The sequence below is a fragment of the Lissotriton helveticus genome, chromosome 5_1 (assembly GCF_964261635.1).
Source record: "Lissotriton helveticus chromosome 5_1, aLisHel1.1, whole genome shotgun sequence".
Classification (NCBI taxonomy): Eukaryota; Metazoa; Chordata; class Amphibia; order Caudata; family Salamandridae; genus Lissotriton; species Lissotriton helveticus.
Genome location: NC_136065.1, coordinates 1,401,271,876 through 1,401,296,309, shown reverse-complemented (window position 1 = coordinate 1,401,296,309; position 24,434 = coordinate 1,401,271,876). Strand labels below are relative to the sequence as shown.

The window sequence follows — 24,434 nt, the reverse complement described above, 5'->3', positions numbered from 1 at the left end:
AGAACGCGACCGTTCTTTGCGGCGGGAGGCTTGATCTCGATACGCCCTCAACCGATCTGCCGCCTCCTTGTCCTTGGCCCAGTGGTGAAGAGGTCTATACCACCTTGGGGAAAGACGAACAGTAGGAGACTTTTGGGTGCGACCTCTCTCTGACGAACGTGCTCGTGGAAGAGGTTGATCCACCTGATCCTGCTGCGACCTTGAAGGGGACTTTGACCTCTCCCTATTCGAATCGCTGTCTCCCCCATCCGAGGATCTGCCACTTCGAGATGCCGAGGAGGATGAGGATAGGCTAACTAGAGACCGTCTAGAGGAAGACCTCGACCTACCTCTCTCTTCTGAGACCCTCTTTCTCTTGGCAGGAGGATCCTGTAATGGAGATTGTTCCACCTCCGCAGCCGATGCTGATCCTGGGGAACCCAGTTGAGACCTTAGGATTTGAGACTGGTCCAATGGTTCGCTCTCCATCTCCTGCACCACCTGCCCCAAAGGCGACCTCTCCTGCGATCTTGAAGGAGAGATGTTCACTGGCTGCGAAGCGCCCCGCTCCCTGGATCTCCGCTGATCCGTCGACGGTGGCTGTTTCGACGTCGAGTGCCGAGCAGATAGATGCTCTCTCGACCTCGAGTGTCGATGACTGTCCTTCGCAATAGAGCGTCTCGCCGTTGAAGGATGCCTGCTCAACGGCGACGGAGGCTGCTTCGACGCCGATCGCCAGTGCTCTGTCGGCGACGAAAGGTGCCTCGACGTCGAATGACGCTTGTCTGAATGCGACGGAGGCTGCCTCGACGTCGAACGCTGATGACCGGGCGTCGACGTGGGCTGCTTCGACGTCGATCGACGATGTGTAGGCATAGGGTCCCTCGACGCTGAATGACCAAGACTAGTCGTCGACGGAGGTTGTCTCGACGTCGAACACCGATGGCCAGGCGTCGACGGAGAATGCCTCGACGTCACAGCATGACGATGCTGCTTCGACGTCAGTTGACTCGCCGTCGAGCTCTTATGCTTTGACGGTGAACTATCCCTCGACGTTGTCTGTAGCGGAGGTACCTTGGATGTAGACGCTGAAGACATCTTCGTCGCCATCAACTGCTTCTTCGACGCCAATCCCGACGCCGAAGGTGAACAAGTCGGGGCTTCTTTCGACGTCTACCGCGCCTTCCGACTTTTCTGCTTCTTGGGAGATCTTCCTCTCAGAAAGTCCATAAATACGAATTCTCTCTCGATCTTTGAGAGTTCTGGATGATAAAACCTGGCAGTGTTCACAGGTTTTTGAATAATGAGAAGCTGGCAAGCACAGGATACACACTGAATGAGTGTCAGTCTTTGCCATCTTCCTTCCACATGAAGGGCATTTGTCAAAAAGGAAAGGCATTTTGACAGAAAAAACACCTTTTTTAAGCCTAAAAAAGGTAGTAGTGGCACCCTAGGTCTAGATTCACAAAATTATTTTTTGACAGAAAGTCAAAAAGAAAGGGAGCTGTTTCACCAGGGTCCGGACTGAAGGAGCCGGAAAGAACAACTGACCTGTCACCCCTGAGGCATGATGGGAATCCTGTGGTCATGGCTGCCTTAAAGGCACGGTGCCAGTTTTTTGTTGAAAATGGTTTCATTTTCTATGCTATTGTTTTGCAATGCAGCCTGAGGGCTAACAATGTCTATTTATGAGCAATTTTCAGGATTTATGAGTGGTTTTACTCATTAAAACACAAAGTTCAAGGGTTATTTGCCCTAATGTGTTTTTTCTTTCCTTACTAATTGCAGTGCATGTATATGTGTTTACATTGTTTTAGCCTCAGTTGTGGAGCTGCATTGGTGTGAGAAAAATTATATATGTACATACATATATGTGGAGCGAGATCAATGTGTTTTTTACATATATATTTTTATATTGTTTCCGGGGTCCCACACCTGGGCGGGAATATTCAGTGCTTACGACTATTGATGAGGATCCCCTGGAAGAGAATATATGTTCCTGTGACATGGGACGGTGCATGGGTGGTATGTTGGGTGGAGTTGAGGTGAGTTCGAGGCAATAGCCATGTTGGATAATTTGCCTGACCCACTTGTCTGTGGCGATATTTAACCAGATAGGCAGAAATTGTTGTATTCTTCCCCCGACTGGTGTTATGTGTTCGAGGGGTAGTGTGAAGAAGTCACTGCTTTGTGTTAGTGGAGGATATATTTGCATTGCCTCCGCGACCTCTACCCTTGGTATTGTTTCCTCTGTAACCACCCCTGCTGGTGTTTTTGGTATATGTGGACTGTGTTTTTCTTGTAGTTGGAGGATTGTTGCGATGTTCCTCGTGCTCCTCCTCTATAATTGGAGCGACGAAAGGAGCCCCGGTGTTGTTGGGACTGAAGAGCTCCCATAGACTTTGCAGTCTCTGCATCCTTTTTCATTTTGTCCATAATGGAATCAACTGCTGCACCAAATAAAAAGTCTGGGTTGATTGGCTGATTAAGAAAGGTAGATTGGACTTCATTCTTAAAGCCTGATATACGAAGCCATGCATGGCGCCTTAGCAGCACGCTTGTATTGATGGACCTGGCAGCCATGTCTGCTGCGTCTAGGGCACATTTAATGGATGCATTGGTGATGAGCTTCCCCTCTTGAACAAGTTCATCTGCCTGCTGTTTGTATTGATCAGGTCAGTGTTGGAGAATTTCTTCCAAACTGTCGTAGTGCGCTCTATCGTACCTGGCTAGCAAGGCCTGTGTATTGGCTATTCTCCAGGAGTTTGCTGCCTGCGCCGCCACTCTTTTGCCTGATGTCTCAAAGATTTTTGATTCCTTGTCTGGTGGTGCGGCCTCACCAGTAGTCTGAGTTTGCACGTTTACGTGCGTTCGATACCACTAAGGAATCTAGGGGTAGCTGTCCTTTGATGTATGTAGGATCTGTAGGTGCAGCCCTGTATTTTTTCTCAATTCTAGGGTTTATTACCCGTGCCCTGCGTTGTCTTTAAAAATGTCACTTGCATGTTTTAATACCCCTTTTAACATTAGGAGTGTTTTAACGTGTCTCTCAGATGTTGTTAGTGTATCAAAGAGGAAGTCTTCCTCAACAGCATCAGAGTGCATATCTACATTGTGGTAGGTTGCTGCTCTATCCAGTAGTGAATTAAATGCTACTGTGTCCTCTGTGGGTGATGGCTTAGTAGGGTATACTGCAGGATCTGTAATGGGCAGGGTCCCATCAGTGTCTGGTTCCCCACCTCCACCCCATGGCTGTGTTTGGCTCTGAAAAAGGGTTTTTTTGGATACCCAAACCCTACATCTGCGTCCTGATCATCAGGGGTGTAGTCAGAGCGTGCTGGTGAGGTTGGGGTATAAGGAGTAGTAGGCATAGCAGGAATGGTAGGTTCAAAGAATATAGGAGAGGTAGCAAAGTCTCTTTTCTTCTTTAGGGGGATCGTAGAAAGGTCTTCAGTTGCTAGAGGCCTTTTCTTTTTTGTATAAACAGTCACTTTACCAGTTTTTGGGTCAATGTAGATTTTAGACTGGTTTTCTGTGGAGGGGTCTGGGTGAAGAATTTCCTCTTCCACAGTCCTCGTTTTTGGTGCTGTAACCTTTGTTCTTTGTTTTTTCGGTTCGACGCTTTTGGGGGCTTCAACCGTTTTCGGTGGTTGGATCGGTTTCGGTTGTTTGTCAACAGGTTTTGTTGGTTGAATGTCCTTTGCTGGCTTCACAACCTGTTTCGGACCGAGTTGTTTTGTCGGTTCGGTAGTCTCTTTATGTTGTTTTGGAGCCAACTGTTTCGGCTCGATGCCCTTTTTCGGTTCGATGGGCTTCGGCTCGACCGAATTCCTGTCGTCCACGGTTTCTGTTTCGGTTCGACAGTAGTCTTGGGCGTAAGCCTTGTTCTGTCGTTGACCGTTTTTTTCCCTTTGTCGATACTTGAGGCTGATTTGCTCGATTCGACGTGCTTTTTAGGGGTCGATTCGACGTGCTTTCGTTTTTGTGTCGAATGGACGTGTTTTGGCTTCGAGGTTGACTCAACGGCCTAGGACTTGGAGCTCGACACGACTGCCTTGGTCTTCGATGTCGACTCGAGGGTCCTTGGTTTCGAAGGTTGCAGTGTTTCTGTGGCCTTCGGTTCGACGCCTTTTGGCTTAGACACCTTTAGCTCGACGTAATTCGGTCCGAAGACTGTATTGTCGATCAGTTTCGGTTTCGATGGAACCGATATTGTATGACGTGTCTCAGAGGGCTCTTTCGATATGTTCTTAGCCGGACGGTATTGCGGGGCTGTAGAACGAGGTTGTTGATCTCGGCTAAGGCCTGCTGGCGATGCCTCGACCTGAGTCCCTGATAGAGGTGTAGTGTCTATATGGGGCAGTGTACTCACGGTTCGCCCCTCGCCGTCATCGGAGTCGTCTTCATCTGCTACGATGTCTTGATCATAGTCCTCGAGATTGACGATCAGTTCTCCCTCTTCGGGGTAATATTCGGAGTCCGGCTCAGAGTATTGTCTGTCGTCTTGATCCGAGTCTTCGGCGCTCGCTAGATCTTCGTCACCGAAGATGTTATCGGGCTCCGGCGCCGATCGTTGCATTTCTTGCCTCGCCGCCCGTCGATTCCGAATAGTCTTTTTTGATCTGAACTGGGCACAGGCTAGGCAACTATCGTCATTATGGTCTGGAGATAGGCATTTATTGCACACTGGATGCTTGTCGGTGTGCGGGAACTTCGAGTTGCACTGAGGGCAGAACTTGAATGGACTACGTTCCATCGACGGTCGGTCCACGTGGTGTCGAGAAGGCCTCACGGCCCGATTCGACGACCGGAGTGCAACAAAGTTGTAGTAGTGTATCGGCACCGAGCACTTGAACAATACCGACGGATCCGAAGGCCTTTTGGCCTTTTGAAAAGTTTTTCTTTATTCCGAACTTGGAGAGTAGGAAAGTACATCCGAACCCAATGGCGGAGAAAAACAATCTGGGGATGGATAGGATGCCCATGCGCACTGTAGTCCGAGGGAGGAGCCACCTATCTAGTGATACTTCGAAGACTCTTCCAGGACAACAATGTGCAATCATCCTGACCCAACACTAGGCGGCGATCTATGCACAGATATGAATTCAGCAGCCCACATGCCTCAAACTGTGTGCTAGACATCTGTCTAACACTCCCATCAGTCATGCCAACGGATATCAATACTCTGCTGGACCAGATAACAGCCAATGCTCTGTGTTGTCCCCAGAGGCTACCAATCCTGATGACGGCATTCGTTGAGATCTCACAGACGCTTCCTGCTGCTGCTGAGGTACGAGATGGATCAACAGGCACACAGGTAACAACGGACGCAAACATTGATGCGGCATCCCATGCTGAAGGTGATGCTTCACATCTCTGCAGTTAACCTTCTAAACGAGGTATTCCAACTGTCACCGACATCGGTAAACAATCTTTTGTCTACAGGAGTAGATTAATTCATGTTTTCACCAGACCCATACACTGACTGATTCGGCTCACAGTGTACCGGGGAAGCTATGAATTTGGCCTCCATACTTTCAAAACAGAACAAAACTTGGAACTACATGGCAATTCAATTTGCTTACAGTAGAACAAGTCACATAGAACGGACTTCTTCGAACACTTCCAGGTACACATTGTCACCTTATTTACCACTATTTCATTTAGTACCATGTTAAGAAATGGCTTTGGTTCTTGAATAATTGTCAACCATTTCGTCTCATGTATATATTTCTATTCATTCATATTGCATTTATTTCAGATATATGCCTGGAACGAAAAACTGTTTTAAAATGTACAGTACCTTTGCATTACATGTTTAGAAAAAGGTTGTTTTTTAAACTTCTTTTAGTATGCTTTTACAAATTTTTTTGCAACATGTGGTACTGCATTTAATGTTTAGCATTTAGTAAAATCTTTCATTTGAAAATGGATTGGGTGTTGTATTCTACTTTAGGTGTACGTATATAGGTAATCCTGATACATGTCCTTATATAGGCACAATTCGCATTGCCCTCATATAGGCATAAGATCCCAGTCCTTATTTAGGCATTAGCCATGCTATCCAAATACAGGCATGGTCACCTACATCCGTCCACCCCAACGTCACAACGAGTTCTTAGATACAAGACCCTCAAGCTCTTGGGAGTTTCCCCAGCCCAGGATTATTGATTTCTGCAAGAACTCATTTATTATGCATGAAACGCTATTCTTTAAGGGTTCATTCCTGACATCTTCCTCTGCCCGACTTTACGTCAATGCTAACATTCCAAGGCACCTACCAGGTATAAATATACCTTCCCTTGCCCAAGCAAGTAGGAGGAGACCTCGACTTTAGAGGAGCCCGTGTCCCGGCCTGATGCACTGACAAGACGCTGTCATCCCTGCCCGCAGAGAATCCAGCTTCCAGTGTTCTGAATCCCTTCGCGGGGTGTTAGAGTTCGAGACCCGGAAAGAGATTCCCACCTCTTTCATTCTCAAGGGATGGAGCTGACTAGAACCTAGAGGGACCCTTGGCATACAAACTTGGCATACAAAATATAGCCTACCATACTATAGCCTATAGCACCTACTTCTTACCTTGTACTACACTTAGGTACACTGGGGTAGAACTAATTAGAGAACGCATCGTACGAGTACTCACATTTTTTGCGTATGTTATTTACGTATATAAATAGATTTGTCTTAGCTTAAAGATAATGCTAGCGCAGTATTATTTCTTCCAACTGCTTACGCTGTACATAATATATCTTGTATACTGTCTTATGATTGTAACAGCTCATATCTCTTACACAAGAAATAAGACTGTTCAATAAATCCTTTTTATTGAAACGCCCATCTAATCTTTCTGTGTAACTCTGAAGAAACTAAGCATGCATGATTAGCTGAGTGAAACGGTTATCTATTGTTTCTCAGATTCTGAGAGTGTTCCGATTCTAAAGGGAAACCAAATTGTCATGTTTATGGAGTTGGCAGAAACTATTCCCTTCTTGTTTACAAGGAGTTTCTACTGGCCTCTGAGTTAGCTGGCACACAAAGTAATTAAGTTTAATATACTCGATAGGGGCATACTGACCTCAGTCCTGTGCCAAACCTATAGTGTACATTATTCCAATGCGCAGAACCTAGTAGGGAAATCGGAACTACACTACATGCACACTATAGAAACATGGCGACATTAATTTCACATGTTTCACTTTTAAATATCTTTAAATATTAGGCGCCTTACCTTGTAGGCAAAATAGCCTCTTACTATTCTAGTCTGATGGTGTCCCAGAAAAGATGGAGACTGTGCTTTCTTGCTGAAAAGGTTAAGAATCCGGTTCCACGTGTGTTCTTAAGTATCATGGATTCTGTAGTGATTCTTTTTAGCTCTTGTTGATACAGCAATTGTGCTGTTGCTTGAGAGACATTTTGTCAGCTTAAAGAGTATTTAGAGCCCACCCACTGCTTACCACTAGCTAGCCTGCTGTAACTCTTATTTGCCGGCATCTGTTTGGTCAGCGTGTGCTGGCTTCACTTCCTCTTCATGTGTTTCTCTCTTCCTTGGAGTATGGCCCAAGTACTGTTTCCTTTCTTTTTGAGTGTCCTTCCACTGCTCATGTTTTTTGGCCTTGTTAATTTTTTATTCTATTGGCAGCACTCACTAAGAGTGTGGTGTTTGCAGTCGGTCCCGCATAGTTGTTGGACCTTGCTCATTTCACCATAGAACCCAAAAAAGTGTTCATAATTAAAAGCATCAACTACTTTCATACAGCGGAAATGGAGAAAAGAAAAACTAGCCCTTACACACAAATTAAAACACCTTGCACTCAGATACACAAGGCCAAGATCAAGGGAGGAAAAACAAGGTTTGAAGGGTACAAACCTGTCCTGATAAACAAGGAGGTTTTTTTCCCCCCCAAGAAAAACTTTTGTCCAGGAAGGCAAAAAGATACAATTAACAGCTATGTACCACAGGAAGTCCCTGGAAAGAATCTGTGGCTTGCTTCACAGAAGGTCCCAGAAAATACCGAAAGCTCTTCAAAGTTTCAATACAGTATAAATAACAGCCCACAAATCATCGTGCTCTTAGCTACACGTTTGACAGAAGGCCTCTACCCATCAGGAGGAGAAGCATGTAGTGGTTGGAGTCCCGCACATAGTAAAAGTCAGAAAACAAACAGTATATTAACTGTACCAGCGACTTACCTGTAATGAAAGAAGATTTCCTTATCATGGTTGGCAGTTTCGATGAATCCGAAATTATCTTTAAGAGTGGCCACGTAACCCAAGTACCTCTTAGCATTGGAATTGCGTCCCATTACTTTAAGTGAAACTGCACTCTGCATGCCAGTTCTTTTCACTTCACAAATACTGAACTCCACCTTAAAAAAAGGACAGATGTTAAAAGCAATTAAGATCGTCTAGTGCCATTTTGAAAGCAACTGAACATTACAGCCTACACCCAACTCATTCAACGTTCTTTTCAAATACAAATTAACTTGTTAGCTAGTTCAGAAAGAGGTCTTTACCGTCTTTCATATTCTTCAAAGATGCTTGTCAGGAAAATGATCACATTTCTTCCCATGTACAAAAGGGGATACTTGATAAGAGAAGCACCACACTGCAAGCTCCATGACGGAGTTGACTTGTATTTAGCTAAACAGACCAAAGTCTAATTAGAAAAAAAGTGGGACATAATCAGAGCGGTATTTGGATTCATGCTATTAAGCTGTTAACATAGTTGAGTGCCTAAAGATGAACTACCTTCAACAACCACAACTGTGAAAAGCTAAGTCAGTCTGCAGGCTTAAACACAGTGAAGATTTTCTATTATGCAAGTCTACAGAGGGTGCTTCTGAAATGCACAGTTTTCCTTCATTTTTCACTCAAAGACTTTGTTTTGATCTTAGCTGGTTTTATTACTTTGATAGCATGCTTTCTACAGAAAAAATACAAATAACAAAATTTGCAAAAATTGTAATTCTTGCTGGTTGTTCCTGCTTCCAGGAAGAGACTCAGCGTTCATATATAGCAGTGAAGATACAGTAGAGGAGATTGAGGAAACATTTGTCAATCAACAGGGCCTTTCAGAAGCCTCAATGGCGGGATATAATTAGGATAGTGAAAAGCATGGAGGCTCACTGGACTAAATCAAAGATCAAACTAACACACTAAAGTGTAGATTCTACCATAATTCTTTTCTTGTTATGCTTCACTGCCCAAATCCAAACACTGAAAGTTCTGCATATTCCAAATTAACCTACCATTGGCCATCAACCAGAATCATATATTTTTTGGACAATCTGTGCCAAAGTCGTCTCTTTTGGGAGGATTACTGAGCAAGGTTTCCTTTATTGTATCAAACTTTTAGGTTTCCCACCCTGCTGGGCATCTTCTGCGACAAAAGTAGCAGCCACTCTTTCATCCCCTTTTTGCCAAAATAACGTCATACTGTTAATTTATTCTTCCACTACAGTCACATAATTAAGTAATGAAGCATCCTACTTCACTAAATAAATATTTAATTGCAGCAGTTCACCTATAACTCAATATAGATGGCCAGTTATAAAGCTAATACCGCTGTACAGTTCTTCTAACAACTAAAACAAGAAGCACTCTAAGAAATCTAGGCCAGAAATATGCTCACCTTGTCACCAATCTCAGGAGCAGGTCCATCCAAGTCCTTTGTATGATATGGGATAGTAAGTTTAATCCCACAATCCTCATATGAGATTATTCCTTCTTCGCCATCCTATGAAGAAACAATGCTGTATAAAAGGCAATGTTTTTATATTGAAAGTGGTGGTCATATAGCTGGAACATGACTTCTGAAAGATGACTATTACAAGAAAAAACTTCAATATGTTTTGCATTCTTTTGTAATGTACCTCAGCTCTTAAGCATCAATATTGTACAAGGAGCTTTGAATCCAGGACTAGAGACCAATAGCCGAAATGCCCATATGTAACACTGGTATTCTAGTTTAGGAGTATCATGTCCCCCCTTTACTTCACTAAAAGTATAAATGCTGTTGCAGGAGTAGACCCAAGTGCTGAGAAGAAGTAAACCTTCAATAGTGGCAACGAAGAAACAGGTAATATTACCCAACCCATTTGTAGGGAGTTGGCTTTGTATATGGTATGTCACTAGGTGGTTATGCCCTGCACAGAGCCCAGGGGTTCTGCAACAGTGTACAGGGCTCAATGTAAAAGGCCAAGTGCTCTATTAATAGAAGTGTGGGGGAGCAGCCTTAGGCCTAACACAGAAAAGTGTAAAACAATGATTGCACAACATTGACCAATAACGGGCACACGACTCAAGAAGGAGAGCAACACAAATTTTAGAATAAGCTGTTTATACTTTACTTTAAGAGCAAGTACTTCGCAATAAGGTAAGTACGTTTTTAAATATAATCACCTTTTATTTTCAAGTCGATAATTTCTGAGAAGTTCAATGTTATCCTATGGAGGAAATCAATAATGCTGTTAAACGGTTAAGTATCAGACTTACAGTTCCAGTCTTCGGGACCAAAGGTCAGCAAAGGGCAGTTGTCAGATGAGTACCAAAACTGCACCAGCAACAGCACAGGAGCGGAAGGATGCAGAGGTCGAATTCAGGCTATGTTCCAATGAGTTTTAATGGAGACTGGGGGTGCTTGGAACCACACTGCTTGCAGATAAGTAGATCGATTGCAGGAGGCCACACTTTGGGGATTAGGACCTGCACGTGGGTGGCACAAAGCAGCACTAAACATACACCACCAGATGCACAAGGGTGGCCGGGTGCATGGTGCACTTTCAGTGTCGGGGGCACAATGCTGTTAAATAAACATTCTGCTTTCGACAGACTGCAGATGTTGCACCGTTGGTCGCAGGAGGTAGACCACTGACAGCAGAGGTAAGTAGATGTAGAGGGTCGTAGGGGCACTGTCGATTCAGCAACGTCCTGGGGGCCGTTAGCAGCGCGGAATTGTCACCCCAGCCTCACCGCTTCAGTTACAGTCCTGAAATACGCCTACCTTCCAGCGACCCTGGGACAGCGGCAGATTCCATGAGCCACGTCGAAGCACATTGATCAGACCTTTCCGGGGTCTTGCCTGACCTCAAAATGGCGGCGATTAAGACACAAATTCAGCGCGAAAAATGCTGTTCACAACGTGGGGATTCAAACAGGCTCACCTTCACCCGGACAGCCTAGCTACTACCAATAGTGATGCCAGCGCTGCCAATGATGCATGTGTGCCACCAGAGCTACTAAAGTTACCTTTCATTCGAGCAACATCACTAACTGAATGCCTCCCCCCCCTCCCTCTCCTCAACCCTGTGGGGGCCCGACACCTTCTTCCCTACTAAGCAGTGACTGAGCCCGTTAATTGCTGAGCGCCACAGGAGGGCGGGAAGGCTCACACTCTTCAGCGCAGCAAGTCCTCTGCTGATACATCATTTAGGCCTTTTACAGCTGCGCAGCAAGTAGTGCCAGCTGCATCGTTTAGGCCTTTTTACAGCTGCGCAGCAAATAGTGCCAGCTGCACCATTTAGGCCTTTTACAGCTGCGCAGCAAGTAGTGCCAGCTGCATCGTTTAGGCCTTTTTACAGCTGCGCAGCAAATAGTGCCAGCTGCACCATTTAGGCCTTTTACAGCTGCTCAGCAAGCAGTGCCAGCTGCACCGTTTTGGCCTTCTACAGCTGTGCTGCAAGTAGTACCAGCTGCACCGTTTATGACACCTTTCTCCTTGGGGACATTTCTGATTGACTAAGGACTCTCGCTGCATGGGCAGCAACCTTGACATTATGGTTTCTGATTAGGGTCCAATAGGGGTCTTCTGAGATTATGGGCATACAATGCAGTTGGTGCCGAATGTGCTTATGTTACAGGCTGATGCTAAGTACAGTGATCACCAATAGTCACTGGGTGTTCGTTTGTGATCTGTTTTACTTTGACTAATTGTGCATTGTGATGGTTTTGACAGTGATCCAGTTGGTCCTATCATATTTAATCATTTCACTTGTAAATATTATCTTGAGCCAGGTGGTTTCATATACACCTAGATGAAGGGCCCAACAAATACCCACCTCTCTTCCCTGACATCACATTAGTTCAGTTTCCCACTCCCGACGCCTGGAATATGTGCCCCCTTTTAGTCCTTATACTTCTCACCACCACTGCTCTCCTAGTAACACCCGCCTCATACCCCCCCCGCACTCTCTCACGTTCCCAACATGGCCACCTCTCGAGTTAAGGATGGAATTTACTGCTACAAAATCATCTATCCTCCTGGCCAATCTAAAGCTTCAGTAAAACGATTGAAGCATAAGACTATTGAACGTTTCCCTGATTCCCTTTTTGTTGACCAATTTTACAATTGTCGTTCTGGGACGCGCAAAAATTATTTCATTTTCTTCACTCATGACACCCCTTCTTGGTCCTTCAGCGTATCTAATTCCCTTAACGTCACCTCCTCCTCCTCTATCCCTCATGGGAAACAACTAAAGATTTCCCCCTCTGCGTATTTCAACGGCTCTCTCACCATCTCAATCTATAACAACGGTACTGTCTTGATCCAAGGCAAAGACACCTGTATCTCTCACTTTGACCACCTATTCCCCTCCCTACTCCCCTCCTCTGCGACCAGGTTTTCCCCTGACTCTCCATCTAGCTCCACCCTTTACTCCCTTTCTACTCCCCTGACCCCCCTACACTCCAATAGGCTGCACCCTCAGGAGGCTCAGGTCAGCCCTCTCCCCTCCCCATCCCTTGTGCTCTCCTCTCCCTTTCCTCCCACTTCACAGTATGCCCCCCCCCCCTTCGTCACGTCAGCCTTACCACTAAGTAATACGCTCCTCGTCCAATCTGCCCCGTTCCGGTACCCCAATCTCGTCCCCCCTATTCCTATCTGCTACTCCCTTTTTTAGTCCACCCCTCCGCCAACCTCCTCCCCCAGCTAACTTTCCATATGCTCCCCTCATTCCTCCCTCTCCCCCTCTTCTCTACCCCCTCCTCCCCTCTCTTCTTACCCCAATTTCTTCACAATCCCATTGCATCTCTCTCCTTCCCCCACTCCGCCAGCAATGCTGTGCTGCCCCCTTTACCCCCCTGGTAACCCTTTCCATCTCCCCCCATCAGGCCCAGCAGAACCATTTCCTTTCGTCAACTTCCCCCTTCTCCCAACCCCCCCCACTCTACCAGATACCGGTTCCCTCATAGCCACCTCTCCTAGCCAACAGGATCTCTCCAACCACCTCCCCTCTTTTCCTCCCAAACCTCCTACACTCCTACGACACCTCACAGTCCTCCCCTCTCCTTCTTCCCCACCGTCTTGTTCCGCACCCATCTCCTCATAAACATGTCCTAAATTCCTTTCCTTCGCGCAACGCCTTCAAAGACAACTCTCCCTTCACCTCTGATACACCAACCCCCGCTCTCAACATCCACCTTTCCCCACCTATGAACCCTATACCTCAACTCTCCTCCTGTCCTCCCACCTCTCCCTGCCTCCCACCACCTATATCACCCCCTTCTTTTGCCATCGAGACATCCAACCTCCCGTGCTCTGCCCTGCTCTCTTTTGAAAATAAGCTATGCTCTCTTATCACCTCAATCTCCCAGCTTGTAGCTTCCATTTCACTTTTAAGCTCTAAGATTTCAACTTTCCCATTCACCACAACTCCTTTGGAAAACTCTCACCTTCCCACAAGATGCACCTCGCCCCCTCACCCCATCATAGCCAAGCATAACCTGTCGTCTGCAAACATCGCTCACTCACACAAGCCCTTGAACGCCACCCTTCTTCAACCAGCATCTCCGAGTAACCCAACTACCTACTCTATTCCAACCATCTCCTCTGTCAGAACCAAGCATCCACCTAAACCCTCCCGTGCACCCCCATATAGGTATAATATCCCTATCACCCTTCTTAGCCCAAGTGCCCCCGTCACCAAAATAGTCTCGACACAACTGCGCTGCCTACTCCACAACTGCAGATCTGCAATAAAACACAAACTTGAAATCTGATACCATCACCCTTCACAATATTGACCTGTTCTTCCAAACAGAGACCTGGTTCAACGATACCTCTCACTCTATGTTTGATCTCCTTCTACCCACAGGCTATTCTATTTTCAGGAATGACAGACCTATCAAAGTTGGGGGAGGTGTTGCAGTTATCTTTAGAAACTCTCTTCAGCTCAAGGCTTTTCCCATCAGCGCCTTCCGCACTTTTGAATGTCCATCTCTTGAGCTTCAACTACACCACCGCTCACCCCTCAGATTCCATGTCATATACCACCCACCTGGCAGCGGCCCTTCGTTTATGGAGGAACTCACTGACTTCATTAGCGACCAATACGCACAAAGTGACAATCAGACCTTCGTGGGTGACTTCAATATCCACTGGGGCTCCCTGCAAGACTCTTCCGCGAACCTGCTGGCCACCTTCCTCTCTACAAACCATCTTATCTAACACTGCACAGAATCAACACACTCTAGGGGCTCAATCCTGGACCTTGTTATTTCTAAAGCAGGCATGCTTTCTATCGCTACCCCTATTCACGTAGACTGGTCTGACCACCACCTCATTCCATTCTCTCTTCACCTAGCACACTCTATAACTCTTGGCCAACCTAAGAGGGCTACCTCCTGGTTCTGTGACGCTAAAAATATTGAAACTGTTTCCCTCTGTGAATCAGCTTTGCTGTCACTTCCAAGGCTAGACCCGAACCTAGATGTTGACGATCTCACATCACAATGCCTCTCAGTCCTTGCAGTCGAAATCAATAGTGTCGCTCCTCCCCAAAGCAAAAAGAAAAGGCCCATTCCCTCAGCACCCTGGTTCAACAAATCCCTATATGAAGACAGGAAGCACCTAAGACTCCTGGAGAAACAATGGAGGCAAGCACCCTCCACCGATAATTTTGCTACGCTTCGTTCAGCAAGATCCAAGTACCACAAGCACATCTTCCTTGGGAAAGCATCACACTTCAGAACCCTCCTTGACTCAGCCAAAAATAGACCCAAAAAACTATTTGATCTCATTAAGAATACTAACTACTCTCCCCCAACCTCCAAATTGGAGGATTCTACAAAGAAAGCTGCTGATTTCGCTGTATTCTTTGACGAAAAAGTGAAATCACTTGTGGTTCAGGTCGCTCATCCTACCCCTCCAGAGGAGCGCAAATCACTAGCCATTTGGCAGAACTTCGACCCCATCTCTGAAGATGTACTCCTCAAGTGCATCCTCGAAACAAAGCCCTCCAACCACTCACTCGACCCCATCCCTAGTGCCATTGCCATTGACTTCTACACCCATTCTCTTCCCTATTGGACCACTCTGGTCAACCTCTTCCTCTGTCAAGGCTCCTTTCCTGTTTCCTTCAAAACTGGGCAGGTCACCCCTCTGCTTAAAAAACCCACTGCGGATGCGAATGACCTCAACAACTTCCGCCCTATCACTAACCTACCCTTTCTTGCGAAGATCATAGAAAGATGTGTTGCGAAACAACTCTCTCGTGATATCAAGGAAAATGATCTTCTTGACAATTTTCTGTCCGGCTTCATCCAAAACTGCAGCACTGAAACTGCCCTGCTGCAAGTGATCGATGACGTGCTGCGAATACTAGACTCGGGGGGGGGGGGGTGGGGGACTTGTCTTCTAATTCTCCTTGACCTTTCGGCAGCCTTTGACACTGTTAATCACAACACCCTCCTCAACACTCTTCAACAGAGAATGGGCATGGAGGGCACTGTACCCTCGACTCCATTCAAAAGTGGATGTCAACACATCAACTGATTCTGAATCCCTCCAAAACTGAATTCCTCCTCCTCTCCTCCTCACTTTCTCCTCCTCCGGTTCAATCATGGATGGACCAGATGAATCTGCTGAGCAATAAACCCATCATTGTCGACAGCGCAAAATCCCTTGGTGTCATACTCGACACAAAACTCAATCTACTCTCCCACATTAATTTAATTGCAAAGTCTGCCCGATACCAACTGCGCCTTCTTTGGGGGATTCGTCGCTTCTTCCCGGAGCATGACCTTAAAACCCTGGTCCAATCGCTGGTCCTTTCCAGACTGGACTACTGCAATTCTCTTCTGTCTGGCCTCCCCAAATCCCACCTGTCCCCCCTTAAGTCTGTTCTCCATTCAGAGGCTCGTTTCATTTTTGGGGCCAAAAGAAGCGACCACATCACATCCATGTTATCCACCCTCCGCTGGCTTCCCATCGAGGCTAGAGCTATCTACAAGACTGCCTGCATCACCCACAAAGCCTTGCACTCCTCCTCTCCGCGCTACCTGGCGAATAAACGGAAACTCTCTGGAGGCTCTAGACCATCACACAATGCGGAAAATCTACTGCTTGAACCTCCCACTTTCAAGAAGGAAAGATCGATGGCCCAATCCATTTCAGGCAGCGCAGTGAGAATCTGGAACTCCCTTCCGCCTCAGCTCCGGACCACCACCTCCTCCCAGGCCTTCAAAACTGACCTCAAAGTTCTCCTCCTTCAAAGACACTTCCAAATGTAATCCATGCCCTCTATATCATCTGAAGGAAACCCTTCCATTATAGAAAAATCTACTTTACATGACTATGGAAGTGTCTTCCCAGTGTGTTCTTGTGGTTTGAGAGTCTGCCATTTATTGCAGTATTATCCTTCTACCTGTGTTTGGTACTCGTGTGTAACATGCACCCGTCACTTTCTCTTGAAACACACTGTTTTCTACCTCTTACATTTGTTTGTTTTCGATACCTGCACAAGTGCCACCAGTGCCTACGTTACGTTTGTTCTTGTGCTCGAGTGTCCTCCATATATTGCAGTATTATACCTCTGTTTATTTTGTACGCTTTTGTAACCGGCACACGTCACTTTTTCCTCCTGTAATGCACCGTTTGCTACCTCTTGTATTTTGTTGGCTCACGATTGTCACTTTTGTATTGCACCGTTTGCTACCTCTTGTATTTTGCTGGCACACGACTGTCATTTTTGCTTCATTTAATGTAACGTTTGCTTTTGTATTTTGTCCACTTGTAATGTTCTCATGTATCAGTTGTGTTCCTATTGTGAAGCGCTCTGACACCTTCGGGTAAAGTCCGCGCTATATAAAAACGCATAAATAAATAAATAAAATAAAAAGCTCAACGAGGCGCAGGGGGTTCGGGTACAGGGGTGCCTTTAGATGTCAGTCTTCTTACTGGACATGGTCACATTCACTGGGAGCCTCTGGATTCAGGCAGCATGCGTCGTCGTGGAGTCCCGAAGGGGTCAACCAATTAAGGACTTGGTCAGGATCGCTGAGGAGGCTTCAGTGGATAGTTGAGCCACTCAGACTGGGGCTGTGGGCGTCAAGTACAGAGTGGGCACGAGTAGCGGTTTCAGATGGGTCTGGAGTCCTTGTAGTTGGATTCTGCAGTCTTTGGGAGATCTGGCCTTTGTTGAAGTGCAGGCAGCCGCCTTCGGTGTTCTGGAAGTCGCTGGCCACAAGACATGCGTCATCTCTGCAGTCTTTAAAACTGGAGACAGGTCGGTAGGGCTGGGGTCAAGTCAGTAGTCCTCTTCAGGCTTAGCTGCATGGTGTCTTCGTGGGAAATCTACAAGTAGATACTGTATCCACCGGAAAAAGCGTTAACGAAGGTATCATGTTTTTCAGATGGATACATTTGTCTGTGAATTCCTCACCTTTTGAACAGAATCCCCAAGCAGTCCCACTCCGCGAGGATGGTGCCTGCATCAAAAAATCCTGTAGTACAGGATGAGCAAAATGGCCGGACTCCTCCACTCCGAATCCAAGCAATAGTGCTTCGCAAAAGTATAGAGAGAGCACCAAGTTGCGGCTTTGCAGTTATCTACTACAGGGATACCTCAAGCCAAAGCCTAATAAGACGACTTAGCTGTGGTAGAATGTACACGAATACCTTCAGGTGGCTCCTTCTTAGCCAAGGCGTAGCAGATCTTAATACACAGAATTATCCACCTGGACGCCGTTCTTTTGAGGACAGCCTTGCCCTTCATCTTGCTTACATATCTGATGAAGAGTTGCTAGTACAACCTGAAGTCTTTGGTTCGGTCCAAGTAGAAGCTGAACGCCTTTTTGGGGCTCAGGTGATGAAGTCTTTCCTCGTCTTTAGAAGGGTGAGGTGAAGGGGGTAAAGGTGGTGCACTGCCCCAAGTGGAAGTGAGTGACCACCTTAGGCAGGAAAGCAGCTCTGGTCCTAAGAACCATCTTATCCACACAGAATGATATAAAATGAGATTTGGAGCTAAGTCTGCAATTTACTCATCTTCCTAGCGGAAGTGCTTGCAACCACAAATATAGTTTAACACTAGAAACATGAAGGGACAACTATGTAATGGTTCAAAGGGTGAACCCATCAAGAATTTGAGAACCAAATTCAAATCCCACTGAGGCATGATAAGAGGAGTGGAGGTAAACCTATTAGTGAGACCTTTAATGAATCTCATGACTACAGGAAATTTAAATAACGAGGTTTGATCTGGCAAACAGATGTTGTATATGAATTTAGGACCTTAGTGTAATTTTCCAGATTCATGCCCATATATAGGTCTAAATCACCCTATCCTTATATAGGCATAGAAATCATTACCATATTTAGACTTAGCCTATGCAGTCCAAATACGGCATGGCTACTTCCACTAGTTCCGAAAATCCACAACGATTTCTTGGAAAAACCCGCCTTCAGTAGACAGGGACTTGCCCTTGCTTGAATATTGATTTATCCAAGAACTCTTGGAGTTTTCAAAGAACTGAGTCTTTGATGACGTTATTATGTCCAACCTTCCGTCAAACTCGGCACCTTCAAGGTATAAATATGCCCACACTTGCCCAGGCAAACACACAGGGGTTTGGAACAGTTCGACTATTTACCTACACGACACAGCTCGCCGCAGCTAGTGCCGAAGGAAGCCGACCCTCCAGCAGACGCACTGAGAGAGACGCGGTCTTTTCTCTTGCCGAGAAATCCAGCTCCAGTGTTTCCAAGCTACCCTTGCGGGTTGTTGGGAAATCGAGTCCTGAGAGAAAGATACCAGACCTCCTTCATTCTAAAACCAAGGTACGGAGTTGATTAGACCCTTAGAGTATTCTTGGATAGGTTCTTGGCAAAAGAATACTGAAACTAAGCTACACCTCACTTCTTCCCTTGTACTAGACCTAGGTTAGGTACACTGGGGTAGGCGTATTTTAGAAGCACCAGTTGAATACTTTTTAGTCTTTATTTATTAATGTATGTATTCTATATATTTTATGGCTTAGAAACCATATCATGCTTTTACAGTATTATTTTATAATACTCTTCGTACTGTACACTAACGGGCACATGCATCAACCTATTTAGGAAGTGCAAACGGTGCGAATCAGTAAATTCGGCCATTTGCGCTTCCTAAATACGTTTTTGGGATGCATGAAACAATGTTTCAAAATTCGCTTTTTTTTGCATTTCCTAAAAATGCGAATGCATTTAACCGCTTCAGCGCTGTGCTGAACGTTCCATTGGGCTTATGGAACCATGACGGAACGGTTCCGTCATGAGCACAGGCCAACCGACGCTCATGACGGAACCGTTCCGTCATGAGCATGGAAGGGGTTAAGGAATCACATTTGTGCGATTCCTTAAATGCAATGCATCAATTTTTTTTAAAATGCGAATTTTGAAATAGGAAGTGCAAATTAACACGAGGTTGACCCTCGTGTTAATTTGCGAAAATCTTTAAAAAAGCAAAAAAATGCATTTTTTAAACTTTCATGTTACAGACACACATGTCACATGTCCTTAGGATATGTGTGTGTGAAACATGCACTTTAAAATACATTTCAGGGGTGCAGGGGGGGGGGTCCTTTGGACCCCCTCTGCACCCTTGCAATGCATCAACAAATTGCGAGTTCAAAAAAAAGAAATGCAAAACGGCATTGATTCCTATGGGCCTAGAGGCCCATAGGAATCAATGTAATGCCATTCCTTAATTGCGATTGGCAATTAAGGAATCGCAATTTCCGAAAATTAAGAAATCCTAAAAACTTTTAGGATTTCTTGATGCATAGGATTTTGCAATTCCTAAATTGCGATTCCTTAATTTTCGCAATTTAGGAAGTGCAAAATCCTACAATGATGCATGTGGCCGATAGTACTTTGCAACCAGTATTATGGTTGTAGCAGTTCATTTCCTCTGCATGAGAAAAGACTGTTCAATGAATACCTTTTTATTGAAAACGCCCGTCTCTCTATTTCTCTGCACCTCTGGTGAAACGAAGCATGCACGATTGACTGAGTGAAATAACTATCTATTGTTTCCGCGACTCTAGAGATACATTTATTATTCTTGGGAAACAAAGTTGTCATGTTTATGCGGTTATCAGAAACTAATCCCTTCTTGTGTATTCGAGAAAGTTTCTAGTGATCTCTGAGCTAGCTGGCACTCACAATTAAGTCTAGTATATTCGATAGAGACGTAGTAGACCTCAGTCCTACGTCAAATCTTTAGTATATATTATTCCAATGCGCAGAGCCTATTGGGAATATAGGAACTACACTACAGAGAAACACCTCTTAACCGTAGCTACTGCACTACCCTGTTGCGCTAGGCAAAGAGAGAAACTCAGAACATCAGATAAATTGGCCTACAAAGGATCAGTCCATCTCTCAACACATCATTTAGCAAACATGGACCACCTACCAGAATAGACAGATTTGCTGGAGTGTCTTCTGGAGGATAATAAAACGTCCGTGACATCCGGTAGTTGAGAGAAAATACTCATCAATAATCATTCAATCTCCAGGAATGAAGGTGCAGGCTCGGGAGATCTAAAACCAGCCCCTGCGATGGGAGGTTTGCCCTGAGGAGACGGACCAGAGGATGCAATGAGAGGTAACGGAGGTTTGCGTACCACACCCTTTATGGCGAACAATATGACTTGGGCCCGGTCTTGGTGAATCTTCCTCAGAATTTGAGGAAAGGGTATGGGGGAAACACAAAGAAGCTGTGAGCCTCAATCTAACTGAAACGCGTCTCCTAACGCTCCCTGCGTCAGATACTGGTGACAGCATGATGAGAAGTGTGCGTTCATGAGTGGCAAACAGGTTCAACTGAGGAAAGGCCCACATCCTGAAAATGTGAAGGAGCACCTCCAGATGGAGACGCCACTCGTGATCGGCCGAATACTGCTGACAGACTGTCAGAAGGTACATTAAATTCTCCAGACAGATGATTAGCTATGACGTAACTCTGATGGTCCTGAGCCCAGGAGTAGAGTTGCAGAGCCTCCCCGCAGTGAAGATAAGACCCTACTGCTACCAGTTTTTTTGATGCACCACATTGCGGCAGTGTTGTCTGTCAGGACCTGAAAAGACTGCCCGCGAATGAAAGGAAGGAAGGCCTTGAGAGCCAAATGTATCACTCGCAATTCCAATAGATTGATGTGAAAAAATCTTCACTCTGGAGACCAAAGACCTTTGACCTCCAGGTGTGCTCCCCACCAAGGATTGAAGGCATCTTATCACAGTGGTCACCGGAGAAAGAGGTTGAAACTGCTTCCCTTGAGACAGGTTGCCTGGAACACTCCTCCATAGCAGCTCCGAAGCAGTGTCTCTGGAAATTCTGACCACTTTTTCTAGATTTGCGATGTGTTGAAACCACTGTCTGCAGAGGCATCACTGGAGGGCCACTAATCACAATGAGAAGGTCCCAGGGGTATATTAAAGACCCTTCCTGTTGAATCCCCTGAACAGAAATGACACCAACATAAGTCAACAGTGAGTCTACACACACAGACAAAGTACCCAAAATATACTAGGGAAAAGTTTAACAAAAACGAGTTCCCATCAGTCCACCATCGAGACCGCCCTTCATCATCTGGGATCTCTTTTGACACATATAACTATTGCTGTTGAAGGTGAAAAAACCTGCACTGGCTATTAACAAACCATGTACCAGGAAAAACCACAGCAATTAGGTAGATGTGAGAAATGGCGTGTCTAGTGGAGTACTGAAAAGCAGTGCATAGAATAAAGTGTGTTGTGAAAAGAATAAGAAAAAGGGTTCTAAAATTAGGTCGTGATCAGGGACAACAATTTTAATAACCACCGTCACACTCCTAAATCAATAAAAAACAACAGTGCAAATTAGTGGCATAACAAATAACCACTTAATAGGGATGTAAGGTCGACATGTTTCTGCAGTCTAATAGAGTCTCGAGATCTCCTGCTGCTTCCTCAGGACCATTAGTGCTACTGCTAAATAAGACCAAAAAGATCAAAAAATAAACCATATCACCTGGATAGTGTAGGTTACTGTACAATCATCTTCTCATCCCACTCGATGAGAAGGAGAAGCCCCACCTCACCTGGCGCGAGCTCAGGTAGTGGATGCACCGCACTCTCCGTCAGTACACCGGTCGTCCCTCTAAGCTCAATCTTGGGGAGGACTACCTGAGCTCGCGCCAGGTGAGGTGGGGCTTCTCCTTCTCATCGAGTGGGATGAGAAGATGATTGTACAGTAACCTACAGTATCCAGGTGATATGGTTTATTTTTTTATCTTTTTGGTCTTATTTAGCAGTAGCACTAATGGTCCTGAGGAAGCAGCAGGAGATCGAGACTCTATTAGACTGCAGAAACATGTCGACCTTACATCCCTATTAAGTGGTTATTTGTTATGCCACTAATTTGCACTGTTGTTTTTATTGATTTAGGAGTGTGACGGTGGTTATTAAAATTGTTGTCCCTGATCACGACCTAATTTTAGAACCCTTTTTCTTATTCTTTTCACAACACACTTTATTCTATGCACTGCTTTTCAGTACTCCACTAGACACGCCATTTCTCACATCTACATAATTGCTGTGGTTTTTCCTGGTACATGGTTTGTTAATAGCCAGTGCAGGTTTTTTCACCTTCAACAGCAATAGTTATATGTGTCAAAAGAGATCCCAGATGATGAAGGGCGGTCTCGATGGTGGACTGATGGGAACTCGTTTTTGTTAAACTTTTCCCTAGTATATTTTGTCTGTGTGTGTAGACTCACTGTTGACTTATGTTGGTGTCATCACTGGAGGGCCCTCATATGTCAGTGTGCATCGTTGACCAACAGTATGCAGGAAGCAAACAGACCGAACAGACGCAAGACCTTCAGGACTGGAACAGAAGTGCTACTCTGAAAAAGTGGAATCATAACCTGGATGTCTTGAATCCTGTGTAGAGGCGGGAAGGCACGACTTACAGCAGTGTCCAATTCTGCCCCTAAGAACAGGTTGCACAGAGAGGGCACCAGGTGAGATTTGGGTACATTTACTAAAAAACCCAAGTCGAACAACAGTTGTGTTGCTTGCAAATGATGTAGCACCATCTCTGGCGACTTTGTATTGAGCAGCCAGTCGCCAGATGGGGGAAAACAGGAATCCCCGACCTTCTGAGATGTGCTGCCAACACCGCCATCACCTTTGTGAAGACCTAAGGTTGGAGGTAAGGCCGAATGGAAGGACAGCAAAGTGATTATGTTGGGACCTCACTGTAAAACGGAGATACAACATCAGCCAGTCTTCCTTCTGCAGTGCAAGAAGAATCAGAGCCAGGGTCAACATTTTGATTTTCTCCTCCTTGAGGTACAAATTCAAAACCATGAGGTCAAGGATTGGCCTCGAGTGACTGTCCTTTATGGGAAGAAGGAAGTGCCAGGAGTAGCATCCTTGACCTCTCTCCTGCTCAGTAACCACCTTGATCGCACCTTTTTGCAGCAATGACAGAACCTCTTGCTGGAGAAGTATAAGGTGCTCTTCTGAGCAAAAGCCCTGACAGGGAGGGAAAGAGGGGGAGGGGGATTCCAGAAAGGGAGGGCATAGTCATTCTCTACGATGTTCAACACCCAGAGATCTGTAGTAACGGACCTCTAATGCTGTGGAAAATGGGACACCCATCCTCCCAAGTATGCTCTAGGTTTGTGGAGCTAGAGCTGCTTCCCTGCCACACCAGCTGGAGGAGCGGAAGAGGAGACTTGCTGTGGTGTACCACCACACAGACTACCTCTGCCCTTTCCCCTGTGGGACCTGTACAAGGGATTTGCCCTCTGCGGTCTGACATGAAAGGACAAGTTTTTCTCAAAGCCACAAAACTTGTGGAACTGTCCAAAGCTCATGGGTTGAGACTGAAGCCCCAAAGACCTTGCTGTGGCTTTACTGTCCTTAAGGCGCAGTAGCACCAAATTGCCTTAGCCCCCTAACAGGCGAGATCCATCAAAAGACAAATCAAGTAATGTACCTTGAACATCAGGCGAGAATCCGTAACCTTGCAACCATGTGTTTCTCCTAGTAGCCACAGATGATCCCATTACCCTGGCCTTGGCTACTTTATCAGCTGTGTGCCAACCAGATTATATCATCTGGCGTGCAGCAGCTTGGGCATTGTACAACACCTCTGAGAAATGTCCTTGTACCGCCTCTGGGAACTTTGGGACAACCTCTCTGCTCGAGT

At 45.7% G+C, this 24,434-nt stretch overlaps 1 protein-coding gene across 9 annotated transcripts in view; it reads right to left on the bottom strand.

Moving 5' to 3' along the window:
- CSDE1 (cold shock domain containing E1) overlaps window positions 1-24,434 on the bottom strand; it is a 1,051,746-nt gene that overhangs the window by 414,729 nt on the left and 612,583 nt on the right. For all 9 annotated transcript variants that reach the window (XR_013594894.1, XM_078644375.1, XM_078644374.1 and 6 more), the window contains 2 exons: window positions 9,611-9,715; window positions 8,170-8,345 (listed from right to left, as the gene is read on the bottom strand). Coding sequence is in view for 8 of the 9 variants with exons in the window: in XM_078644375.1 (XP_078500501.1) it covers window positions 8,170-8,345; window positions 9,611-9,715 (281 nt within the window). In the remaining variant the exon portion in view is untranslated. The remainder of the gene's footprint in view (window positions 1-8,169; window positions 8,346-9,610; window positions 9,716-24,434) is intronic.